Here is a 25820-nt window from a genome sequence, read left to right as displayed (position 1 = left end):
TTTCGGTGCTTTTTGTCAGTTCTCATTGGTCAAAGAGAGAGAAACCAGATCACATCTACAAACAAATGCTGTGAATGTTTAGAACAAGTGCCATCACACTGTTAAATGATAAAAGTCAAAAAGAACATTGTCAGGAGAGGGAAATAAAGACTGCCAGGGAACTCGAAAGGTATTTGAAGCCACTCTCCATGCTCTGTTAGTGTTTTTACATACTCGGTAATATAAAGGAAGCAGGAGCTTAGAGCCCAGGGTGAAACGAAAACAAGCATGTTATACTAACAAGGCGAAGAGGCAGAGATTCCACTGTCACAGAGAACGTCACGTTGCTTAATTTCAACTTAAAGGGTGACTTGAATGCCTGGCCTTATGGAAATTTAGTGCTTTGTTATGGTTCATCTGAACTTGTCAGTTGGCCCCAAGCTGCGATAATCAACTTTTCAATGTCAGACTCATTTACTCCTCGAAGAATCCTGAAATAGCCATTCTCTCCCCAGGACTTTCCCCAGGAATTAGCAGCAATCTGCAGAAAAAAAAAAAAAAAAAAAAAAACTGAATAATACTTGGATATTTTTTAATCCAACCTGTAAAGTTACAGGGGACTCTTATGTAGCTTTATATGCTTTTGACTTATAGATTGTGATTATTAAGAACCTACACATTTTGAAAAGAAGAACAAAACAATTTATTATTCATTAATTATATTAATATGCATATATACTCATGTTCATGATAACCAGAATTGATGAATTCCCCCAGAGTACAATAATAACATATGAGACTTTGAAATGCCACATCAGAAAATGACACACGCTGCAGTTACAGAGTGTCTGTTATGTGACTGGCCCTGTGCTAAGCACGGGAGGAACCATGATAAAAAATATCCTGTGTTAGACCTGCTTATGGTCTAATGAAGGATGGTCAATGTAAGGCAAGTACTAAGGTAGATATATGCACATGGAGAAGCATCTCACTCATCTAAATGGTTCAGGGAAGTTGTCATGATGTACCACATGTGATGCATATTAAAGCCTAGGAGTAAATTAACCAGATTAAAAACATGGAGGAAGGGAGATTCAGGTAAACAGTAAAAGCATAAATATCAAAGCATGAAGCAGCATGAAGCAGAGAAATGAAGCAATAAAATTGTTATCATTAGATCATAAAACAGAAGCAGGTTGGTAGTTTATGAGGCTAGAAGGGGAGGAGAGGAAATCCATACTGAGAAAATAATGGTGAAAATGATGACAAGTTGTTGAGTTACTTCCAGCAGGAGTGCAGGTGGACAGATTTATATTTTGATTACATTATTCTGTATGAACTGAAATGGATGAATTTAAAAGGGTAGGAAAAAAACCCCACAGGGATGTAAACAGCTCTTTGCAGGAAACAGTCCTCAGCAGGAAACCCCTTTTCTTGTCACTTTAGCAAAGCTATATTTTAACTAAACTTAAACCGTCCACCCCCACGCTCTGCTCATCTCTGACCCAAGCACAGTTTTCAAATCTTTTGATCACACACTACCTTGCCTAATCTGTTGGTTCTTCCCATAGATCAAAGAAGTAGAAATGAAGAATAAATAACTAACAGATGACCAGATCTCTTCCCTAGCTTCCCCTTCAGTGATCTCCAGAACAAACTGTGTGAACAAGACAGAAACTAAAGAAAGATCACAAAAGTGCACAAGCCTGCAGGCAGTAGGGGATGGCAAGGTCTCTGACGCCCTATCCCAATGATTAACTGAGATTACTTCCCCTTTTCCCTTTAAAACTTTCATGGCCAAGAAGAATCTTTGGAGTTGGTTTTTGGGGGACACAAGTCTGCATTCTCCCCAGATTTCTGACTTTCTGATTAAAAGCAATTTTCCCTTCCACCTTTATTTCTGGACTCTCAGTTCTGTTGCATTAATCTATTTGTCTGTTTATATGCCAGTATCATACTGTTTTGATCACTATAAATTTATAGTATAACTTGAAATCAGGAAATGTGATACTCCTTGCTTTGTTTTTCTTTCAAAGGACTGCTTTGGCTACTTGGGGTCTTTTTTGTTTCCATATAAATTTTAGGATTTTTTTTTCAATTTCTGTAAAAAATGCCATTGGAATCTTGATAGGGATTGCATTGAAGATATAGATGTTTTCGGTAGTATTGAAATTTTAACAATATCAATTCTTCTCCTTCATGAACACAGGATACCTTTTCATTTATTTGTGACATTTTTGATATCTTTCATCAATGTCTTATAGTTTTCAGAGTAGAGACCTTTCACCTCCTTGGTTAAGTTTATTCCGAAGTTTTTTCTTTTTTTTTTTGATGCTATTGTACATGGGATTGTTTGTTTTCTTTATTTCTTTTTCAGATAATCTGTTGCTAGTGTCTAAAAGGCTACTGATTTTTGTATGTTAGTTTTGTTATCCTGTAATTTTACTGAATTAATTGATTTGATCTAAAAACTTTTGGGTGAAGTCTTTAGGATTTTCCAAACAGGTATACCTTGGAGATTTTGCAGGTTCAGTTCCAGAACACTGCAATAAAATGAATAGCACAATAAAGTGAGTCACATAAATTTTTTGGTTTCCTAGTGCATATAAAAGTTATGTTTACACTATACTGTAGTCTTTTAAGTGTACAATAGCATTACATCTAAAAACAAATGTGCATACTTTAATTAAGGATATTTTATTGTTAAAAAATGCTAACCATCATCTGATTATTTAGCAAGTTGAAATATTTTTGCTGGTAGAAGTTTTAAAATACTGCAAGAATTACCAAAATGTAACACAGAGACACAAAGTGAGCAAATGCTTTTGGAAAAATGGTGCCAATAGACTATTCAATATGGCCTATTGCCACAGATCTTCAATTTCTACAACAAAACAAAACAAAAAATACCAATATTTGTAAAGTGCAATAAAGTGAAGTGCAATGAAACATGGTATGCCTATATAAACTGCAAATAGAGACAGTTTTACTTCTTCCTTTCCAATTCTGATGGTTTTTATTTCTTTTTCTTGCCAGATGGCTCTGGAAAGGACTTCCAATACTATGTTGAATAGGAGTGGTGAGAATGGGCACCATTGTCTTGTATCTCATCTTAGAGGAAAAGCTTTCAACTTTTCACCATTAAGTATAATGTTATCTGTGAGGTACATTCCTTCTATACTTGTTAAGAGTTTTTATCGTTAACAAATGTAGAATTTTGTCAGATGTTTTTTCTGAATCTATTAAAATTGCTATATAATTTTTTCTTTCATTCTATTAATGTGATGTTTCACATTGATTGGTTCATGTGCGTTGAACCATCCTTGCATACCAGGTATAAATCACATGTGATCATGGTGAATGATTCTTTTAATGTGCTGCTAAATCAAATTTGCTGGCAATAAAATGCTGTCTTTTTTTTTTTTTTTTTTTTGGTACACAGGCCTCTCACTGTTGGGGCCTCTCCCGTTGTGGAGCACAGGCTCTGGACGGGCAGGCTCAGTGGCCATGGCTCATGGGCCCAGCTGCTCCGTGGCATGTGGGATCTTCCCAGACCGGGGCACGAACCCACGTCCCCTGCATTGGCAGGCAGACTCTCAACCACTGCGCCACCAGGGAAGCCCTAAAATGCTGTCTTAATTGCTGTAGATTTATATAGTCTTGAAACCTGATAGTGTACATCCTCCAACTTTGTTCTTTACTGTGACTATCTTGGGTACTCTAGGTCTTATGCATTTCCATTTAAAGTTTAGAATCATCTTTTCAGTATAATCCTCTCTCCCCCTCCAAAAAAAAAAATCTCTGCTGGGACATAGATTAGGATGTTACTAAATTAATAGATCAATTTGGGAAAGTTAACCTAGAGACTTCCAGGTCATCAATATGGTATAATTCTCCTTTTAGCTAGGTCTTCTTTAATTTCTCATAACACTAAAAATCTTGCACATTTTTCATTGACATATTCCCTAGGTTTTTATTTATTTATTTTTGGCTGCGTTGGGTCTTCGTTGCTGCGCACAGACTTTTCTCTAGTTGCATCATGTGGGGGGCTACTCTTCATTGTGGTGCACGGACTTCTCATTGCAGTGGCTTCTCTTGTTGCGGAGCATGGGCTCTAGGCACACGGGCTTCAGTAGTTATGGCATGCAGGCTCAGTAGTTGTGGCTCATCAGCTCTAGAGTGCAGGCTCAGTAGTTGTGGTGCACGGGCTTAGTTGCTCCACGGCATGTGGAATCCTCCCAGACCAGAGCTCGAACCCATGTCCCCTGCATTGGCAGGTGGATTCTCAAGCACCACCAGGGAAATACTTCCCTAGGTTTTTAACTAGTTACATCATTTTTTTTTTTTTTTGTATTAGGACTTTAATTGGGCAAAAAGGTTATTTTCTTCACAACGGTTACATTAATAAAAGGCTTTAAGCTGAAATTAGTCATTAAACCTAAGTCACTTGCATTTTCAAAAAACCAAGAAACAAATATAGACCAAAAATAATTACTTTCTTTTCAAAATATTTATAAAACTGGAAAGACTATCATACATAGAAAATTCTAATACTTCAAAGTAAAGCTGTGTTTTCCCTGGAAACTTGCTAAATTTTTCCTCAAAGATGTAGCAGGAGTGCAGTATAGCAGAAACTGGACAGAGGACAGTCGCAGTTTATGCCCCTAACTAGATATTTCCTATACTTTGTCTAAGCCATCCAATTTTTGGTACTGTGCTATGGCAGCCCTAGCAAACTGATACACTTCTGTATTCCCTAGGGTTCATTTTTGATGTTGCCTACTAAATATCCCAGTAATATTCCTTAAAAAGAATAACTCAGTATAACTCTTTAAAAAGCCAGACCATGACCTAGAGACTCTGTTCAGCTTATCTCCTCCCAGCTTATCTCCTCCTCTCTATTAAATTAAACCTTCATTTAATAGAGACAGCACTTCACTTTCCTTTCAGAAATAGTTCTGTAATTTGTTCTCAGTTTTTCAAAAATAAAAAATATATTGTTGAGGGACTTCCCTGGGAGTCCAGTGGTTAAGACTCTGCACTTCCACTTCAGGGGGCACGGGTTCGATCCCTGGTGGGGCAACTAAGATCCCATGTGCTGCACAGTGCAGCCAAAAAAAAAAAAAAATCTGGGAACTAAAAGAGCTAAGCAAAGTCCCAGAAGGCAAGAGGGAGAGGTAATATGAAAGAGAGGTTGAGAGACATAGAGGATAATATGAGAAGTACAATCACCTATTTAATAGAAAGGTCCAAAAGTAAAGGAAGGAAACATGGTATATTCAGCTATCATAACTGAGACCTTTATAGTAGTCATCAATACCGTGAATCCTCAGAATTGGAACACAAAAAGCCGCAATTCTTACACAAAATTTAACACTACAGATACTACAGCAATATAATCAGAATTATTTTGGTAATGTCAGGTCTACTCTCAGATCAGAAATTTCCTGGAGAGTAATACCTCTCTCTCCTGGAATTTTAATTTCTGTAAGTAAAGACAGCAAGGTGTTTCTCTCACTGCTATAGATATAAGTAGAAATAATTATGAACTAGATGCAATATATGTAAGAAAAGGCAATAAGTTCATTATGAATTACAATAATTATGACCCTTAGTAAAATGACATATCCCATCCAAAGAATTTCACACAAATATAAGAGTCTAAAATATATCCTAATTTTCAGGGACTGGCAATCAAATCTGTTATTTTAGGATTCAATATGAAGTATAACATACTTTCACCAGTAAGGGTTGGATTAAACAAATTTTCTTTTTAACACTTCACTCTGATTCTCCCTTGTCGCTTCTAAAACTATGATTTTTTTTGTTTATTTATTTATATATTTATTTATTATTAGTCATCCATTTTACACACATCAGTGTATACATGTCAGTCCCAATCTCTCAATCCATCACACCCCCACCCCACCCCACACCGCTTTCCCCCCTTGGTGTCCACACGTTTGTTCTCTACATCTGTGTCTCAATTTCTGCTCTGTAAACCACTTCATCTGTACCATTTTCTACGTTCCACATATATGTGTTAATATAAGATATTTATTTTTCTCTTTCTGACTTACTTCACTCTGTATGACAGTCTCTAGATGCATCCACATCTCTACAAATGACCCAATTTTGTTCCTTTTTAAGGCAGAGTAATATTCCATTGTATATATGTACCACATCTTCTTTATCCATTCATCTGTCGATGAGCATTTAGGTTGCTTCCATGACCTGGCTATTGTAAATAGTGCTACAATGAATATTGGGGTGCATGTGTCTTTTTGAACTATGGTTTTCTCTGGGTTCTGGGTCATATGGTAATTCTATTTTTAGTTTTTTAAGGAATCTCCATACTGTTCTCCATAGTGGCTGTATCAATTTACATTCCCACCAACAGTGCAAGAGGGTTCCCTTTTCTCCACACCCTCTCCAGCATTTGTTGTTTGTAGATTTTCTGATGATGCCCATTCTAACTGGTGTGAGGTGATATCTCATTGTAATTTTGATTTGCATTTCTCTAATAATTAGTGATGTTGAGAAGCTTTTCATGTGCTTCTTGGCCATCTGTATGTCTTCTTTGCAGAAATGTCTATTTAGCTCTTCTGCCCATTTTTGGATTGGTCTGTTTGTTTTTTTTAATATTGAGCTGCATGTGCTGTTTATATATTTTGGGTATTAATCCGTTGTCCATTGATTCATTTACAAATATTATCTCCCATTCTGAGGGTTGTCTTTTGGTCTTGTTTATGGTTTCCTTTACTGTGCAAAATCTTTGAAGTTTCATTAAGTCCCATTTGTTTATTTTTGGTTTTATTTCCATTACTCTAGGAGGTGGATCAAAAAATATCTTGCTGTGATTTATATCAAAGAGTATTCTTCTTATGTTTTCTGCTAAGAGTTTTACAGTGCCCGGTCTTACATCTAGGTCTCTAATCCATTTTCAGTTTATTTTTGTGTACCGTGTTAGGGAGTGTTCTAATTTCATTCTTTCACATGTAGCTGTCCAGTTTTCCCAGCACCACTTAGTGAAGAGACTGTCTTTTCTCCATTGTATGTCCTTGCCTCCTTGGTAATAGATTAGTTGACCATAGGTGCGTGGGTTTATCTCTGGATTTTCTATCCTGTTCCACTGATCTATATTTCTGTTTTTGTGCCAGTACCATATTGTCTTGATTACAGTTGCTTTGTAGTATAGTCTGAAGTCAGGGAGTCTGATTCCTCCAATTCCATTTTTATCCCTCAAGACTGCTTTGGCTATTCGGGGTCTTTTGTGTCTCCATACAAATTTTAAGAGCTTTTGTTCTAGTTCTGTAAAAAATGCCACTGGTAATTTGATGGGGATTGCATTGAATCTGTAGATTGCTTTGGGTAGTATAGTCATTTTCACGATATTGATTCTTCCAACGCAAGAGCATGGTATATCTCTCCATCTGTTTGTATCACGTTTAATTTCTTTCATCAGTGTCTTATACTTTTCTGCATACAGGTCTTTTGTCTCCCTAGGTAGGTTTATTCCTAGGTATTTTATTCTTTCTGTTGCAATAGTAAATGTGAGTGTTTCCTTAATTTCTCTTTCAGAGTTTTCATCATTAGTGTATAGGATTGCAAGAGATTTCTGTGCATTAATTTTGTATCCTGCAACTTTACCAAATACATTGATTAGCCCTAGTAGTTTTCTGGTGGTATCTTTAGGATCCTCTATGTATAGTATCATGTCATCTGCAAATAGTGACAGTTTTACTTCTTCTTTTCCAATTTGTATTCTTATTATTTCTTTTTCTTCTCTGATTGCCGTGGCTAGGACTTCCAAAACTATATTGAATAACAACGGTGAGACTGGACATTCTTGCCTTGTTCCTGATCTTAGAGGAAATGCTTTCAGTTTTTTCACCATTGAGAATGATGTTTGCTGTGGGTTTGTCATATATGGCCTTTATTATGTTGAAGTAGTTTCCCTCTATGCCCACTTTCTGGAGAGTTTTTAATCATAAATCGGTGTTGAATTTTGTCAAAAGCGTTTTCTGCATCTATTGAGATGATCATATGGTTTTTATTCTTCAATTTGTTCATATGGTGTATCACATTGATTGATTTGCGTATATTGAAGAATCCTTGCATCTCTGGGATAAATCTCACTTGATTATGGTGTATGATCCTTTTAATGTGTTTTTTTTTTTTTTTTTTTTTTTTTTTTTTTGCGGTACGCGGGCCTCTCACTGTTGTGGCCTCTCCCGTTGCAGAGCACAGGCTCCAGACGCGCAGACTCAGCGGCCATGGCTCACGGGCCCAGCCGCTCCACGTCATGTGGGATCCTCCCAGACCGGGGCACGGACCCGCGTCCCCTGCATCAGCAGGCAGACTCTCAACCACTGAGCCACCAGGTAAGCCCTTAATGTGTTTTTGGAGTCTGTTTGCTGGTATTTTGTTGAGGATTTTTGCATCTATATTCATCATTGAATCATTGGTCTGTAATTTTGCATCATTGGTCTGTAATTATCTGTTTTTATAGTATCTTTGTCTGCTTTTGGTATCAGGGTGACGGTGGCATCGTAGGATGGGCTTGGGAGTGTTTCTTCCTCTGCAATTTTTTGGAAGAGTTTGAGAAGGATGGGTGTTAGCTCTTCTATGAATGTTTAATAGAATTCACCTGTGAAGCCATCTGGTCCTAGACTTTTATTTGTTGAAAGATTTTAATCACAGTTTCAGTTTCATTACTCGTGGTGGGTCTGTTCATATTTTCTATTTCTTCCTGGTTCAGTCTTGGAAAGTTATACCTTTCTAAGAATTTGTCAATTTCTTCCAGGTTGTCCATTTTATTGGCATAGAGTTGCTTGTAGTAGTCTCTTAGGATGCTTTGTATTTCTGCGGTGTCTATTGTAACTTCTCTTTTTCGTTTCTAATTTTATTGATTTTGGTCCTCTCCCTCTTTTTCTTGATGAGTCTGCCTAATAATGGTTTATCAATTTTGTTTATCTTCTCAAAGAACCAGCTTTTAGTTTTATTGATCTTTGCTATTGTTTTCTTTGTTTCTATTTCATTTGTTTCTGCTCTGATCTTTATGCTTTCTTTCCTTCTGCTAACTTTGGATTCTGTTTGTTCTTCTTTCTCTGGTTCATTTAGGTGTAACGTTAGATTGTTTATTTGAGATTTTTCTTGTTTCTTGAGACAGACTTGTATAGCTATAAGCTTCCCTCTTAGAACTGTTTTGCTGCATCCCATAGGTTTTGGATTGCTGTGTTTTCATTGTCATTAGCCTCTAGGTATTTTTTGATTTCCTCTTTCGTTTCTTCAGTGATCTCTTGGCTATTTAGTAATGTATTGTTTAGCCTCCATGTGTTTGAGTTTTTTACATTTTTTTCCCTGTAATTGATTCCTAATCTCATAGCATTGTTGTCAGAAAAGATGCTTGATATGATTTCAATTTTCTTCAATTTATTGAGGCTTGACTTGTGACGCAAGATGTGATCTATCCTGGAAAATGTTCTGGGTGCACTTGAGAAGAAAGTGTAACCTGCTGTTTTTGGATGGAATGTCCTCTAAATATCAATTAAATCCATCTGGTCTATTGTATCATTTAAAGCTTGTGTTTCCTTATTAATTGTCTGGATGATCTGTCCATTGGTGTAAGTTAGGTGTTAAAATCCCCCACTATTATTGTGTTTTGTCGATTTCCTCTTTTAGAGCTGTTAGCAGTTGCCTTATGTATTGAGGTCTCCTATGTTGGGTGCATATATATTTATAATTTTTATATCTTCTTCTTGGATTGATATCTAGATCATTACATAGTGTCCTTTCTTGTCTCTTGTACCATTCTTTATTTTAAAGTCTATTTTATCTGATATGACTATTGCTACTCCAGCTTTCTTTTGATTTCCATTTGCATGGAATATCTTTTTCCATCCCCACACCTTCAGTCTGTATGTGTCCTTAGGTCTGAAGTGGGCCTCTTGTAGACAGCATATATATGGGTCTTGTTTTTGTATCCATTCAGCCAATCTGTGTCTTTTGGTTGGAGCATTTAATCCATTTACATTTAAGGTAATTTTCCATATGTATGTTCCTATTCCCATTTTCTTAATTGTTTTGTTTTTGTTTTTGTCGGTCCTTTTCTTCTCTTGTGTTTCCCACTTAGAGAAGTTCCTTTAGCATTTGTTGTGTAGCTGGTTTGGTGGTGCTGAATTCTCTTAGCTTTTGTTTGTCTGTAAAGCTTTTGATTTCTCCATCGAATCTGAATGAGATCCTTGCCAGGTAGAGTAATCTTGGTTGTAGGTTCTTCCCTTTCATCACTTTAAATATGTCATGTCACTCCCTTGTGGCTTGTAGAGTTTCTGCTGAGAAATCAGCTGTTAACCTTATGGGAGTTCCCTTGTATGTTATTTGTCATTTTTCCCTTGCTGCTTTCAATAATTTTTCTTTGCCTTTAATTTTTGTCAATTTGATTACTATGTGTCTCAGCATGCTTCTCCTTGGGTTTATCCTATATGGGACTCACTGTGCTTCCTGGACTTGGGTGGCTATTTCCTTTCCCATGTTAGGGAAGTTTTCAACTATAATCTCTTCAAATATTTTCTCAGGTCCTTTCTCTCTCTCTTCTCCTTCTGGGACCCCTGTAATGCGAATGTTGTTATGTTTAATGTTGTCCCAGAGGTCCTTAGGCTGTCTTCATTTCTTTTCATTCTTTTTCTTTATTCTGTTCCACAGCAGTGAATCCCACCATTCTCTCTTCCAGGTCACTTACCCGTTCTTCTGCCTCAGTTATTCTGCTATTGATTCCTTCTAGTGTATTTTTCATTTCAGTTATTGTATTGTTCATCTCTCTTTGTTTGTTCTTTAATTCTTCTAGGTCCTTGTTAAACATTTCCTGCATCTTCTTGATCTTTGCCTCTATTCTTTTTCCGAGGTCCTGGATCATCTTCACTATCATTATTCTGAATTCTTTTTCTGAAACATTTCCTATCTCCATTTCATTTAGTTGTTTTTATGGGGTTTTATCTTGTTCCTTCATCTGGCACATAGCCCTCTGCCTTTACATCTTTTCTATCTTTATGTGAATGTGGTTTTTGCTCCATAGGCTGCAGGATTGTAGTTCTTCTTCTTCTGCTGTCTGCCCTCTGGTGGATGAGGCTATCTAAGAGGCTTGTGGAAGTTTCCTGATGGGAGGGACTGGTCTAGTTACATCATTTTAGGTCATGTTTATTTTTAATTTCCCATTGTTTCTTGTTATTATATAGAACTATAATTTGTTTCTTATATTTTTCTAATATCAAGAAAACTTGTTAAATATGCTTACTGTTTCTAATAGTTTATTTCTATATATATTTTTGATTTTCCATATTCATAATCATGTCATCTACAAATAACATCAGTTATATTTCTTTCCACACCTCCCTTTATTTTTTGTTTGTTTGTTTGTTTTACTGCACTAGGTGGAACCTTCAGTAAAATTTTGATTAAAATGTTGAGAATGAATGTTTTATTTTTCAGTGATAAGGGAAAAGCATTCAGTATTTTACCATTAATTATGATGTTAGCTATAGGGTTTTTGTGGATAAAGTTTATAAGGTGAAGGAAGGTAGGTTCTACTCCTAATTTTCTGAGGTTTTAGATCATAAATGACTTCTTTGGTCAGCAGGATTCTAAAATGACCCCCAAATTCCTCCTCCCTTGTGTAGTTTCCCCATATAATCCTTTCCATTTGAGTGTGGGAAGGACCTGAGAATATAATGGGATATCACTTCTGTGATTAGGTTATGTTATCTCACAAAGTTGAACAGATTTTGAAGATGTGATTCAAATTCCCAATCAACTGACTGTGAGTTAATTAAAAGGGAGATTATTCTGCCTATGTGAGCCCTGTAGAAGAGAGTCTAGAAATCAGAAATTGCTTTTTCCTAATGATCTTGAAGTTACCGTGTTTGGAAAGGATTTATGAGAGTACGTATGAGGGGGCAGGTGGCAAAAAAACTGTTATTATTGCATCTTCTGTACAAATTAAGATAATCATGTTTATTTTTCCATCTTTAGTCTGGCATGTGAGGAACTATATTCATTGCTTTTACATGTAAAACCAACTTTGCACTCCTGCAATAAACCTCACTTGATCATAGTATATTGTCCTTTTAATATATTTTACAGATGTGATATTTTGTGTAGAATTTTGTGTTCATAAGAGATATTGCCCAGTAGTTTTCCTTTCTTGTGTTGTCCCTGTCAAGTTTTGGTATTGGTGTTATGCTGGTTCATGAAGTGTGTTGGGAACAGTTTTTTCTCTATTTCCTAAAAGATATTGACATAAAATTGATTTCATTTGTTCTTTAAATATTTGGGAGAATTTACCAGTGAAGCAATTAGAGACTGGTGTTTCCTGTAAGAGTTTCTTTTTAATACAGAATCAGCTTTTCAAATAGTATTATAACTAGACTTTTCTGTTTTCACCTTGTGTGAGTTTTCATGCTTTGCTTTCCAAGGAGTTTATTCATTTCATCTATATTTTCAAATATATTGGCATAATGCTTGCATAGCATCTTATATTACCTACTTAATATCTATTGAAACTGAAAAAAGTCCTCGTTTTTCATTTCTATGTTAATTTTTTTTCTCTCTTGGTTTCTTTATGATCCTTCCTAGGAATTTAATCTTTTCAAAGAGTCATATCTTTGCCCTCTTGATATTCTCTATTGTATGTCCACTTTTTTTCATTGATTTCTGCCCTTCTCCTTTTCATTCCCTTCATTCTATTTTTTGGAGGTCTGAGTTCTTTATCTAGCTTACTGGATTACTATTTTCAACTTTTCCTTTTTTAATATATGCATTGGTTTTAACCTTTCTTTTTTTCAAATACATGCATCTTCTATTACATTAAGTACTGCTTTAGCTAAGTAACACAAGTTTTGACATAACATATTCTGTAAAATTTCAATCCTTTCAGTTTGTTGAACTTACCTTATGACCCAGCATATAGTCAACTTTGGCAACTATTCCATATGCACTAAAAGAATGTATATTCATTAATAGTTGTATCTAGTATTCTATGAATTTTAATTACATAAAGCTAGCTAATAGTTTTTTTTAACCTTCTATATCTTTACCTATATTTTAGCTGCTTACTCTGTGAAGTAATAAGTGGGATGTGTTGAAATATACAACAAAATTGTGGATTTGTCTTTCTCTTTTCTTCTGTAACTTTTGCTTTATATTTTTGATGCTGTGTTATCTTAGCTTTTGTTTGAATGAAAATGTTTCTGATTTGCCTTCTCTGAAGAAAGTTGTCATTGGATATAAAATTCTAGTTTCTCTTACTTAGAGTTTATTGGGCTTCCGAATTTAGGTTGGTGTCTTTCTATTTTGGAAAACTTTTGGTCGTCAGTTCTTCACATATTTGTTCCACTTCATTCTCTCTCTCATCCTTCTGAGAATGCAGTTACATGTATGTTAAAACATTTGATTGTGTCCCACCCGTCTCTTCCCAGTGTTCTGGATTTTTCATTATATTTTCCTCTGTGTACTGCAAGTTGGATATATTTTATTGCATTTATTTAAGATATCTAAGTCTGCCTGCTATTTAACCCATACATTGAGTTCTTAATTTCAGACATTGCACTCACACCTACAATAATTCTTTTCTTTTTGTGTATTGAAATCATTTGTTGAAATTCTCTATCTTTTCATCCATATTTAAAAATTTTTTTTACAATGGTTATTACATCTATTTCTTCTATTGATAGTTTTTTCCCTTGGTTATTGGTCACATTTTTCTGCTACACATCTCAAAATTTTTAAATGCATGCTGGATACTTTGCCATAATAATTACAGTTGTCCCTTGGTATCGGTGGGGGATTGGTTCCAGGGGACCCCTTTCTCACTGCACCAAAATCCACAGATGCTCAAATCTGCCAACTAAAAACTGGCATCTGACATCTTCCTCTACAAGGATAAAGTCATTAGCCACTTCAGTCTCTGAGCTTCAACACACCTGAAAGGAGCTCAGGGTGTAGATCAGGAATGAGGCACACTGTGCTCTGGGGAAAAACTGGCAGAACAGGCCTTCAGATAATTAGATATTTTCAGAAGAAGATTTTATGAGTCCAAATTCTTGCATCTTCTCATATATAGAAAAGCACTAAAATCCTGAACGGAGACATCTGCTCCTTGTGACTAGCACTAACCTTCATGAAACTAGCAGCAAACTTCTGCAAAAATGTGTGCTTGATTACATGTATTCCCTTGTCACTAAAATCATATATATACAGACCTCTTCCCTGTCTCTTCTGAGCAGTTCTTCAGAGCTATCTGAGATGCTGTCTCTTGAGCTATAGTCCCTATTTTGCCCCAAATAAAACTTAACTCACAACCCTCACATTGTGCAATGTTTTTAGTTGACAAGTCCCTTATTTAAAATGGCATAATATTTGTATGTAACCTACACACATCCTCTCGTATGCTTTAAACCATCTCCGGGTTACTTATAATACCTAATGCAATGTAAATGTTATGTAAGTAGTTGTAAATGCAATGTAAGCGATATGTAAATAGTTGCCTGTGTACAGCAAATACAATTTTGCCTTTTGGAACTTTCTGGAATTTTAAAAATATTTTTGATCCACAGTTGGTTGAATCTGTGGATGCAGAACCCTCAGATATGGAGGGCGGACTACATAGAGATTGACACTGAGATTATTTTCCAAAGAAGATTAGCCTTTTCTTCTCCTAGAGAGATATGGTAAGGGACTATTCCCCTCAATTTAGTAAAGAACTGAGTAGGATCAGGGCTAGAGAAAAGTTTTGGTTAAACTTAATTGCACCTGGTTTCAAATATTTCAGGGCTGTACCTACCATGTGTGTGTTTCAGGCTCTTCTCAGGCTTCTCCTACCCCGGGTTTGGCAATGCTGTAGATGATTTCACCCTGCCATCTCCCCACCCTTAACTAATCACATTATTCTGCATTCAGAAATATTCCAGGAGGCTCAAATAATATATTCTCTTTCACATATCATAAATGTTAACTATTGAACACTAATTTTATTGACTATCTCAAGCTATTTTAATAAGGAAAATTATATTTAAGAAAGCTCAGTTCAAATACAAAGAAACATCATTCTACTCAAAAGCATAACACCTCCATATGTCAACAAGACAAATACGAGTGGTGACCACATACTTGGGTGATTGATTTTTGTGAGTGCCTTGTGGAAAAATCTAATTAACAAGAGTCACTTGAGTGAGCACATGCCCTAATATTTAGTGTTTTATAAGTTATAATATGCCCTGTAATGCATGCATTCAAGTTCAAATTCTATGATGAATATCATTACCTAAACTTTATTTCTGGGGGAAAAAAGGTATATAATATAAGGACCTGGGATAATTTTCTTTATTGTAATCAACTGAATATTTGAGATAATATATTCCAATCTTCTTCAAACTTTCTTACATATAACTTCTATTATTTTTTTAAACTAGATATTAGTTTTTTCTCAGTAAAGAATCATGTGTATGTTATAGTTGGCAAAAACAAAAACAAAACTCTCTCTCTCTATATATATATATATATATGTGTGTGTGTGTGTGTGTGTGTGTGTGTATTTGATACTAACATTACAAAAGCATCACCCATAGCAAAAATAATATAAGAATACAAAGTTGATTGACACATATGTGAGAACTCTAATCATTTCTTTAATTTTAATATAGGTGATAATAGAACAAAAGTTATTCTGTTGATTCTAATTTTGAAAAATAATACTGATTCATCTGTTACAATTTGAGATAAGAGGAGTTGTAAAATGTTACTATAATATAAATGATTATAATGGATTTTCTGTTGGAGAAAATACCAGTATTACAAATTATATTACAGTGACTTAGGATATGACTAAATAATACAAAGCTGGGAATACAGACACAGATGATTCTAAAATACTCACTTCACAGTAGAAATTTAATTGAAAAGCATTACATACCCAAAATTTTTCTTTCCGCCCCTTTGCTCCTCTCAGTGTGCCCCATCTAAAAATAACAATAAAAAACATGGTTTAAAATGTTTGAGTTACATCTTGATAAAGTTCAACTTATTATCAGAATTATATCTTTTCTTTTCTCTTTGCCTCACTGTGTTTTATTATGGAACTGTCATCATTGCCTACAGAAATGTGCATGTATCATTTTCATTTTAACCAAAACTTCATTGACTTCTTCAGAATATACTCATCTATGTCCAAATGGCTTGAAATCAAACTCTTTGACCAAAGGATATAAGTCTTAGGGCAGCAGGGATGCAGGGGTTTTAAAGTACTTAAAGATGCCTCCCGTCTTCATATCTCACCGTCTGAAACTCTGCCAAAAATCTCCAAGACTACCGATAAAAAACATAATGTAAATTAAGATAACTGTTATAGAAAAGAGCATTTATGTAAAAATATTCATATGCATATATTATTCTAGAAAATGGCTGTATGCCTAATGTGGCATTTCTATATATACATGTACATATGGAAATCAAATACTATATTCTCAGTACTGAGCCATTCTCAGTGTAGCAGGTAACAGTTCATAAAATATACAGGCCTACAATACCTCATTTCTTTTCTCTTGACTAAACCCAGTGACACAGATGTTACTAACATGTTCTATTTACTAATGAAATATCAAGACCTGTCCAAGATCACAGAATGTTGTTGAGCCAGCATTCCAAATTTCATGTTCTTAACGTGCCATATTGCCTCTCTTGTAAATATACAGTCCCCAACTGCAGTGTGTCCTGAGTGACATCAGTTTTATGTGGAGAAAGTATATTGACCACCACTTTCAAGCACTTTGGTGGATTATGAGAAAATAATCCTGCCCACTTCAATTCATTCTTAATACCCCAAATCTCAACATCAGAGTGGTATGCCATTGTATAAAAGAACATTCTGGAAGAGGTACAAATTTGTTGTTCAAATATTTTCAACATATTCATTTGCCAGAAAGCTGTTTTTCATAGGGTATAAAATAGAATGATGGCACCACAGCATAGAAGTATTGCTTAAAGATGACAGGTTTATTGTAAGCATCTTGGGGCATTCAAGAGAGTATGCAATAATGCATTTGGATCCTTTGGTACGAGAGTGAGGGAAGAAAAAAGTGATTTGGGAAATAGGAAAACACTAAAGAACAATTTTTCTTTAGTTTGTTCCTGATGGAGACTAGAACTGGTAATTGCACGGATTGCCATGTCTTTTTTAGTTATCTATGCACAGAGCAGTGGACTGAAACACTTTAGGGTTTCAAATATTCTAGCCGCTTTACCATGTAAGTTTAAACTGGTTCAGTTTTCAAAATCATTTTGCAGTTTTGTAATTGTACCTACCTCCTTGTAACTTTTCTAAAAAAGCTATCACCATTGAAAAAATTTACCAGTCATACTATGTGCCCCCAAATCTTCTAAGGTCGTTATGTACTTCAAGCAGTGACCATATCTGAAACCTTGAGTTGCTCATTTTTTACTCATGACTTTTATGACAATTTCAGGAAGCCTGTACCACTCAAGCAAACTTCCTTTCAGGCAGTCTGAACACTAGTTACTTTAGCTATTTACCTGAAATACAAAATATCAATACAAGACTAAATCAGAAAAATTTAAGGAATTGTATGACTCCAAAACAATACAGGCAGGAGAGGATCCCCATATCTGAGATCCCACCAGACATGGTGAGAAGTTGAGATCCGTCTTGCTTGAGGCACTAAGGAGCCTCATAAGAAAAAACTCCCAATCAAGAAAGAGGTATTCAGACATGACAAGCTCAATCCAGTAATTAAGCCCTCATCAAAAGCAAGGAAGAGCCATTGAGAGTATGATTTGTTCCCAGCCACTCAGATACATCCAAACTTAGCTCCACACTGAACTCAGCTAAGTTTGGAGTTGGGGGAGAAGCAAGTCAGACTTGTTATTAAAATCTGATAGAGCTATTTCACTAAAAACTGTATATTCCATAAAACACTTTAATGATAATCAAATAGAGGGTAATACCAAGTGGATAAAGGTTTCTTTCCCACTTTGGAAGATATTTCTAACTTCCTGGGCTCCACTGCATTGAGAATGGTGCATGGGAAGACAAAGTAGTATAACAGAGGGAATTGGAAGACATACAGGCAAAATACACTATGAAGTAAGTATTGCATTTATTATTAAGTCCATTTTAGGTACTACTAGGCACTCTCAGAAATATTGAGACATTGTTTTGGGGCATGAAGATCCACAACTGCATATAGGGTGAAGATTTACCAAAATGATGACTACACATAATTCCATTAACAGCAGATCAAAGATTAACTACAGTGGACCCTTGAACAATATGGGTTTGAACTGTGTGGGTCCACTTATACAGGGGTTTCTTTAACTAAATACATATTACAGTACTATAGAGTCTGCAGTTGGCTGAATCCGTGGATGAGGACTATGGTGTTAAAAAAGTAAAAAAGTTACATGCAGGATTCCAAATGTGTGGGTCAGTGGCCCTAACCCCAGCATTGTTCAAGGGTCAATTGTAATTCTAAGGAAACATTTCCTCACAAAGGAGGAGAGGCACTTCAGAATGTAGTTGTATAATTTTTCTTATTGTAGTATTATCAAATAAGTTAAAAGTGGACTAAACTACTTTATTTTGGAGATATCTAGGAAATACAAACTATCACTTTTGTTCAAATGGCCATATTTTTCATATGTTCCTATACATTTTGTTATGATTATCTAAATAATATTTTTAATGATATAATAGCATTATTATCTTGCAAATCTATCAACTCTTTGAAGTTGCTATAAATTTCTTTTCAGGAAGTACTGTTGTTTATTATAACCTTAAGATGCATTATTTTGAGCACCATTTTTAACCCAGGGAGAATGCCAGCATTAAAATTATTATAAACATTCTCAAAATGGACAGAAAAAGTTAATCAAGGCTTCAAATAAAGGTGAGGGAGGAAAAGGAAAATAAGTCTGCTGAAGCTGATAGTTTCAGGGGCTTGGATGCTTGTGAAAAAAATTATAAACAAAGGATGTGGACCTTTATGCAAAATTCAGTTGGAAAGAAAATACCACAGCTCATCACAGAAGCTAATGTTCAGTTCCCCTATGTTACAACCTCTGTGTCAAATGACAAGCAAGTTTCATCCATCAGAGGGTCTAATGTTTGCACTGCGACCTTCAGCTATCTTTTGTTTCCTCTACGTTCAGTAGACTGTTCCTCAGATGGTAATCAAATATCCCATAAAGTCGCAAAGGGGTGTTGTAGAAAAATAGGTGAGTGGGTTATTTTCTAAATACCCCAGGTTCTGAACAACTGGGAAAAATCACTTGACCACAGGTAATTTTTCATTTGTTTAAGAGTGAATTTATGTAATTAAAACCTTTATCCAAACAAAGATAAATGTTAACTAGTACAAAACAAGAAGACTACTATTATTCATTTACAGAGAGAGTCTCTCTATTTTTGACCTAAGAAGGGCATTTTTCCCATATATATACTTTCCTGAATTGTGGTACTGATTGTACCAATAGGTTGAAAATTTTAGAAATACATATATATTTTCACAAATATCTTCTTGTCAGGCAGTGGGTGTCTTTGAGGACATGAGGATTTTCATTACAGTCATACTTGCTCTAAGCCTATGTACACACTTCTTTCCTTCCATTACACCTCTTCATTTAGGACTATTCAAAAACATTTGTTTAGATGAATCAGAACCTTAGCCGTCTTCTGCCGAGATTGTTTCCTTAAACTTGTTCACTTAAAACAACTGTACAGGGACTCCCTGGTGGCGCAGTGGTTAAGAATCCATCGGCCAATGCAGGGGACACGGGTTTGATCCCTGGTTCCAGGAAGATCCCACATGCTGCAGAGCAACTAAGCCCATGTGTCACAACTACTGAGCCTGTGCTCTAGAACCTGTGCTCTGCAAAAGAGAAGCCACCGCAACAAAGAGTAGACCCTGCTCGCCACAACTAGAGAAAGCCCATGCACAGCAACGAAGACCCAACACAGCCAAAAATAAATTAATTAATTAATTAAAAAAAATAAAACTACTGTACTATGGGTTCACCAGCTGGAGAGACCTTAAGAGCAGCTGTTCTTGCCTTGAGGGATTCAATTGCCTATGAACTTATACTATTCTTTTCATTTTTTCTACCTCATTAAATTAAATCATTTACACTATTTGTTAAGACACATTAATGCTCCTTTTCCTTACAATTTAGTGACTCCTGGGGAAATGCTGGTATTGGAAAACTCCAGGCAGCTCGCAGCTCATTGCCATATTACCTGATGATGCCTGAGGAGCAATGGTTCCTACACTGAGTCTATTGCTACATCTCTCACTTCAAGCACATGATCACCTAAGCTCTTCCTTCTGGATTATTCTTATATGCTCATTTTTAGGTAGTTCTGGAAACACTACTCTTTTGCATAATATTAAAAGTTTTTCTTGGAGATACCATAAATTCTGCAAAGTAAACTTTAAAGAATGATGTAAGATTTTGTATGGCTAAGGTCCTTTGAAAAGGATGTTGTTCTTTTCAGACAACAGTGCTAAACAATACTAGACCTCTTAAAACCCTATTTTAAGCTCTGCCTAGATAGTAAAACAATTGGAACTGAATAAGTACTTTGTATAAGACTTTAAATGATATTTTTTTTTCTCTTCCTTGGTTTTGTTTGATTTTGCCATTGAGGTCAATTTATACAATGTGGTCGTATTAGACATGGTAAATAAGAGAAAAGTGAATATACAATTTTCTTAAAGTAACATTGATATTCCTATAAGTATCCCTTTTAATAATGAAAGTACAGCATCTCTTGTGTACTTTGCCCATTTGTTTCTGCCTTTATTCAGCAAACTACTCTTTAGTACAAAGAAAATGTATCTTCTACCTTCAAGAAGCTGATAATCTAATGGGAATGACGTTGGGAAGTAAAAACACAAACAAGTATAAAAATAATTTGAATTCTATAATTGCTACCTTTATAAAAGCATGTTTCACAATTTTTCTATGAGTTACAGGTGATGAAATTAACTGTGGAGGGCAAAGACAACTGCCTTCACAGAGTGGAGTGGAAATTCTTCAGGTGGAAATGGGAGTATAGAATTGTAGGTACGGTAAGCGCAAAGTCACAAGAGAGCCATGAAAACCTCATCTCAGCCTATTCTTAGAGCAGCACTTGGTTCAGTGTGACTGGAGAACAGAGGTGGGAGTGGCTGGAAATAAAGTTAGAAAAGGAGATTTGGCTCAGCCCGTAGAGAGCACTCAAGGCTACCGAGCTTGGCATTTATAAAGTGATGGTAAAGAGTCATCCACATATGGGATGTGACATGATCCAGATAGTTTTTCACAGAGACAACTCTGGTGTTAGCATGGGGATAGATTCCAAGGGGGAGGAGATTGAGATGAATATTTTCATTAAAGCAAGACATAATGAAATGTTGAATAAGAATGTAAGTTCTCTCAAGCAAATGTTGATTCTTTTAACAGCTGTGTCTCCAACATCTGGGATAGTGACTATCACACAGGAAACCCTCCATAGATATTTTTTGAGCAAGTACACGGGCAGTGGGAATGAAAAGGAGGGCACAGATTTGAGAGCTATTTTGGAGATAAAAGGGAGGAATTTATTGGCTAATTTATTTTGACTGAAAGGAAGAAGAAGGAGTCAAGGTTAACTGCAGGATTTCAAGGTTGAATGAGTAGGGAGGTACATCAAATGTGGCAAATCTTGGGGTACACTTCACACTGTAGAGAGATGTGTTCCTGATGACCAGGTTGATTGATCATCGCCAAGACTAATTACAGAGTTGCTTCATCTTCTTTAGAGTAGTTTTGCATATAAACCTTTAAATTCATGGATTTTCAGGGTTTCTGACAGGTAAACCACTGAAGGAACCAAGGAAAGCTGATAATTAGAAGTAATTGTGAAAGAGACTTTCTGCAGAGTGAGGAATTCTTCTGTGACAAGAACAATTATTTTTAACTCACATGTCAGGATCATATTTGCTTCTTTAAAGCAGATCTCACCTCCAGCTAAGAATTCAGAGTTACAAGAAGAAAAAAAATTACTTTATATTGATGGTAGGCATATTACACTGTAGCCCAATCATCTAGATCAAAATGTTGCAATGCTTCTGGTGATCTGTTACTTCTGGGGTCACAGCATGTACCCAATAGACTGACAAGAGGAATTCAAACTCATGTTTTCTGGGCAGACCAATTCCGTATTAGTGAATATAGATCCAGACAGATAAAAAGCAAAGTTTCTAAACAGTGGACATGTAAAGAAACTTGATGCAGTACAGACAACTAGAACAGGAAATTTTGGAGGAAAACAGGGAACAGATACATAAGAGAGACTGATATGAAACTCCAACCCTTCTTATTAAGGAAATGAAAGTCAGATAGGATATAAGTATAAAGAAACCACCAGATGAGTTTCAAGTCAATAACAGTGATATGACTACTCTGGATATAGGACTTTACTTCTAAAGGTGAGACAGCAGATAGATGATTAGGTCCCTTTAACACAAAGATTTGAAAGATAACTGCAGTAATAATGAAGCAGAGATACACAGGCTTTTTTTGTCTTATGAATGTTCTAGCAGAGACACTTAGTAACTTTATTCAAAAAAATACTCAGGCTTGGTGAGCGTGGCAGTGTTGAATATGACGAGAGCCATCACAAAGTGCTAATTAACGCTAGATCAGAGATGAATGAAAATAGACAGCATGGGAAAGCAAAATAAAATAAGGGTCTTACCCATTCCCCTTCACTTTCTACTGAAACGAAATGTACATTAAGCCAGGGTGCACTGAATCTAAGACTGGGTACTTTTATTGAAGCATTCTGCCAAGGAGCTACAAACTTTATCATTGATTGGAGAAGTAGATGGAGATTTCTGAAAGATAATTATTTTGTATGAAAATGTCAGAGAAGATTGTGTGTACTGTGTGCTCCTCACTTATTAATCATCCAAACAACACTGTTTATTGAACTGCTGACATATTGCTTACACTACCCTCTCTTAATATTTCAGGAAGCAAAAAGATTGCTGAGTATACTGTCACATTTAATTTGACCTATAAAAAGGATTATGGAGGAAATTGATGACAAGGTTGTACCCAGTTTATGCTCTGGTCAGAATGATCTGCTGTGAAACTGGGAGAAGTATCCCAGAATATGTGTTAAGATGTCCACACCATGTGAAATATACTAGGGAGAGATTACAGAACCAGAACTGTCCATCATAATCAATGACAAAGAACTAGGGTAATATCTAATGATGACACACCATGAGGGAAAACTTCAGCCATTTGATGTTAGGAATAGAAATGGCTTTCTATTTTCTTATAAAATCTTACCACTGAATGGAGACTTCAGGGGTCAGAGTATATGACTCACAGGCGAAATCATGCCCACAGCCTGTTTGTTTGTTTTTTAGTTATTTTTTTAAATTGAAGTATAGTTGATTTACAATGCTGTGTTGATTTCAGATGTACAGCAAAGTGACTCAGTTATGGAACAGCCAAGCTCATTCTTCTACATATTATCCATATCTACAAATGACAGAGTTGAATAGTCAAGACCATACAGTTCCCCAAATTAATCTGACTCTAATCCAATTTCTTTGCTTCATAGATAAGGCAACTAAAGCCCCAAGAGGTTAAGTAACAGTTCAAAATTATATGGTAAGTGACTAAATTGTCACTAGTATCTAAGGAGCAACCTACAACATTAGCGACAAAAAGTAGGACCAGGAGAAGATAGAAATGGATGGAGTCATTTCCAGCTGTGAAGAGGAAGGGCATGATCAGCCTTGAGTAATTTGCAGAAGATACCAAGAAGAAAGGGGCACACCTGAGAGAAGAGAAGGAGATAATTCCAGCGTTTACCATTTGTGTCTTCACAGAGGAGTCATGAAAGGTTTGGAAGGGGAGGAATTGTAGGCAACCATAGAAAGATAAAGCTGGTTATGGTGAACAAGATGGACTAAAATGGAAAAGTGTGGGGCAGGCAGAACAGCTTGGTCATGATAACAATATTCCAATCAGGGTTGCATTCATCACATCCAACCAACTCATTTATATCCAAAAATGTAATGACCCTAATGATTAGAATCATGGGGATGGAAAAGAATAATATTTGTTACATTTATTTTGAGGATCAAAGTAAATCAAATTTGTCACTTAGTATCACAAATAGTACTCATTCATCATCTGTGAAATTCATTTTTTCTGCAACCTTTCCCCTTTTAGGGTAACATAGACTTGGCCCTACCTTCTCTTTGGTCATATTGAAGGAGTCCGTCATATCCCACATGTTTTTGTTCAGAGGAGACATTATAAATCACCATAACAACACACGCCTTTTAAGAAAATCTCCCAGTTCATTCACTCATCAGAATTGTCCTGTAGATTATGTTTTCTGGAGCGTAAGAGAAAATCCTGATCCTAGATTCCAACATGGTAAGCTTGTATTATATACTTTCTAAAAATGTGCTGTGATTATCCTGAAAGTGCTCTCTCTTTCAAGGGACAACCAGTCCACACTTCTTCCTGACAAAAGAAGTCAGAAGCCACTCTACTTCCTATTCCCGATATCCCCCCAACACCACCACACGTCAGGAAATTCACAAGCATATGCTTTACCTAACCTCCATTGTGAATTCTATCATATTTGAAATTTTAAGGACAACACCTACCACAGAAGGTATTCGCTTTTAAAACAGAATCACCACAAGTAATGTATTAAGCTGAATTTCGAAGATAACCCTGTACCAGGGACAAATAACGCTCCATCACACAGGCCCCCCAAATCTTAAGTATCCACAGACATTAAAACTCATCTTAGCAAGAAAGTAAAGTATACTTTCCCAATAACTGAAAGCCATAATTTTTATATTATTATTAATAACAGTAAATATTTATTGAATGCTTCCATACATGAAGCATACAAGTACTGTGTATGCATGATCCCATTTATTCCGCACAAGCATCATTTTATCCCCAGGTTACAAAAAGCTAAACACATCTCAGTAAATGGCAGCAAGAGATTTTTGATATAGATTGTCTGACTTCAACACACATACTCGTAACACTGTGTTGTGTTCCAGGGGTCTAATAAACAAGATTAGTATTGAAGCGGCTTGAGCTTAGCATCGATTCTGCAACTAGACAGCATGGGAATCTCTGGAAAATCTCTATCACTATACCCTCTTCTTTTACATTAGGTTATTGGGTAGATAAAATCCAGGTCCTTTACAGATCTTAGATGGATAAGATATTTTAAGTTTGAAAAGTAGTATATTCTTTAATCAATTTAATTAAATTATCCTTTTAATACTTCTTTTATTTTTAATAGTATTTACTACTAAAATACCTCAACCTGGTAATGAAAGTGAAATAAAATAACAGTTTAGCAGTCAAATAGCTTCGTATTTAAAAGTTGCATTTAATAAAGATATAGAAATCTTAGGATATAGGGAAGAGAAAAAAAGTTTTATAAAAATGAAATCCTTGAAAAATAGCATTTCTCTAAAGAAAAATAAGTGCAGGATACTTAATAATAGTCTTTAAAAAGTAAGAAAGTTTATGTTATCTTCTTTATAAATAAAACATTCAAGTTCCAATTAAGTTGCTCTGAGTTTGTTTGTTTTAATCTCATTAGGAAAATAACTAGATAAACATTGAAAAAATGAGAGCAATGCAACAATGTGAATACCATGTAATATTAAAATAAAGTGGTAGAAATTGAATGATAGACAGTGTGTATTTTGAACAGGGCACCTCAGAATCAAACCTTAATAAATTTATGTAAG

General features: G+C 35.6%; 1 protein-coding gene across 1 annotated transcript in view; it reads right to left on the bottom strand.

Annotated features, from left to right (window-relative positions):
* Positions 1 to 385: 385 nt before the first annotated feature.
* Positions 386 to 25820, bottom strand: part of TINAG (tubulointerstitial nephritis antigen) — a 94200-nt gene continuing 68765 nt past the window's right edge. The window contains exons 10-11 of the mRNA XM_067753461.1: positions 15944 to 15989; positions 386 to 520 (exon numbers count right to left, since the gene is read on the bottom strand). Of these exons, the coding sequence (XP_067609562.1) occupies positions 386 to 520; positions 15944 to 15989 (181 nt within the window). The remainder of the gene's footprint in view (positions 521 to 15943; positions 15990 to 25820) is intronic.

This window comes from Pseudorca crassidens, chromosome 10 (genome assembly GCF_039906515.1).
Source record: "Pseudorca crassidens isolate mPseCra1 chromosome 10, mPseCra1.hap1, whole genome shotgun sequence".
Taxonomy (NCBI): domain Eukaryota; kingdom Metazoa; phylum Chordata; class Mammalia; order Artiodactyla; family Delphinidae; genus Pseudorca; species Pseudorca crassidens.
Note: the sequence above shows the minus strand (reverse complement) of the source record. Positions and strands in the feature narration are given on the sequence as shown.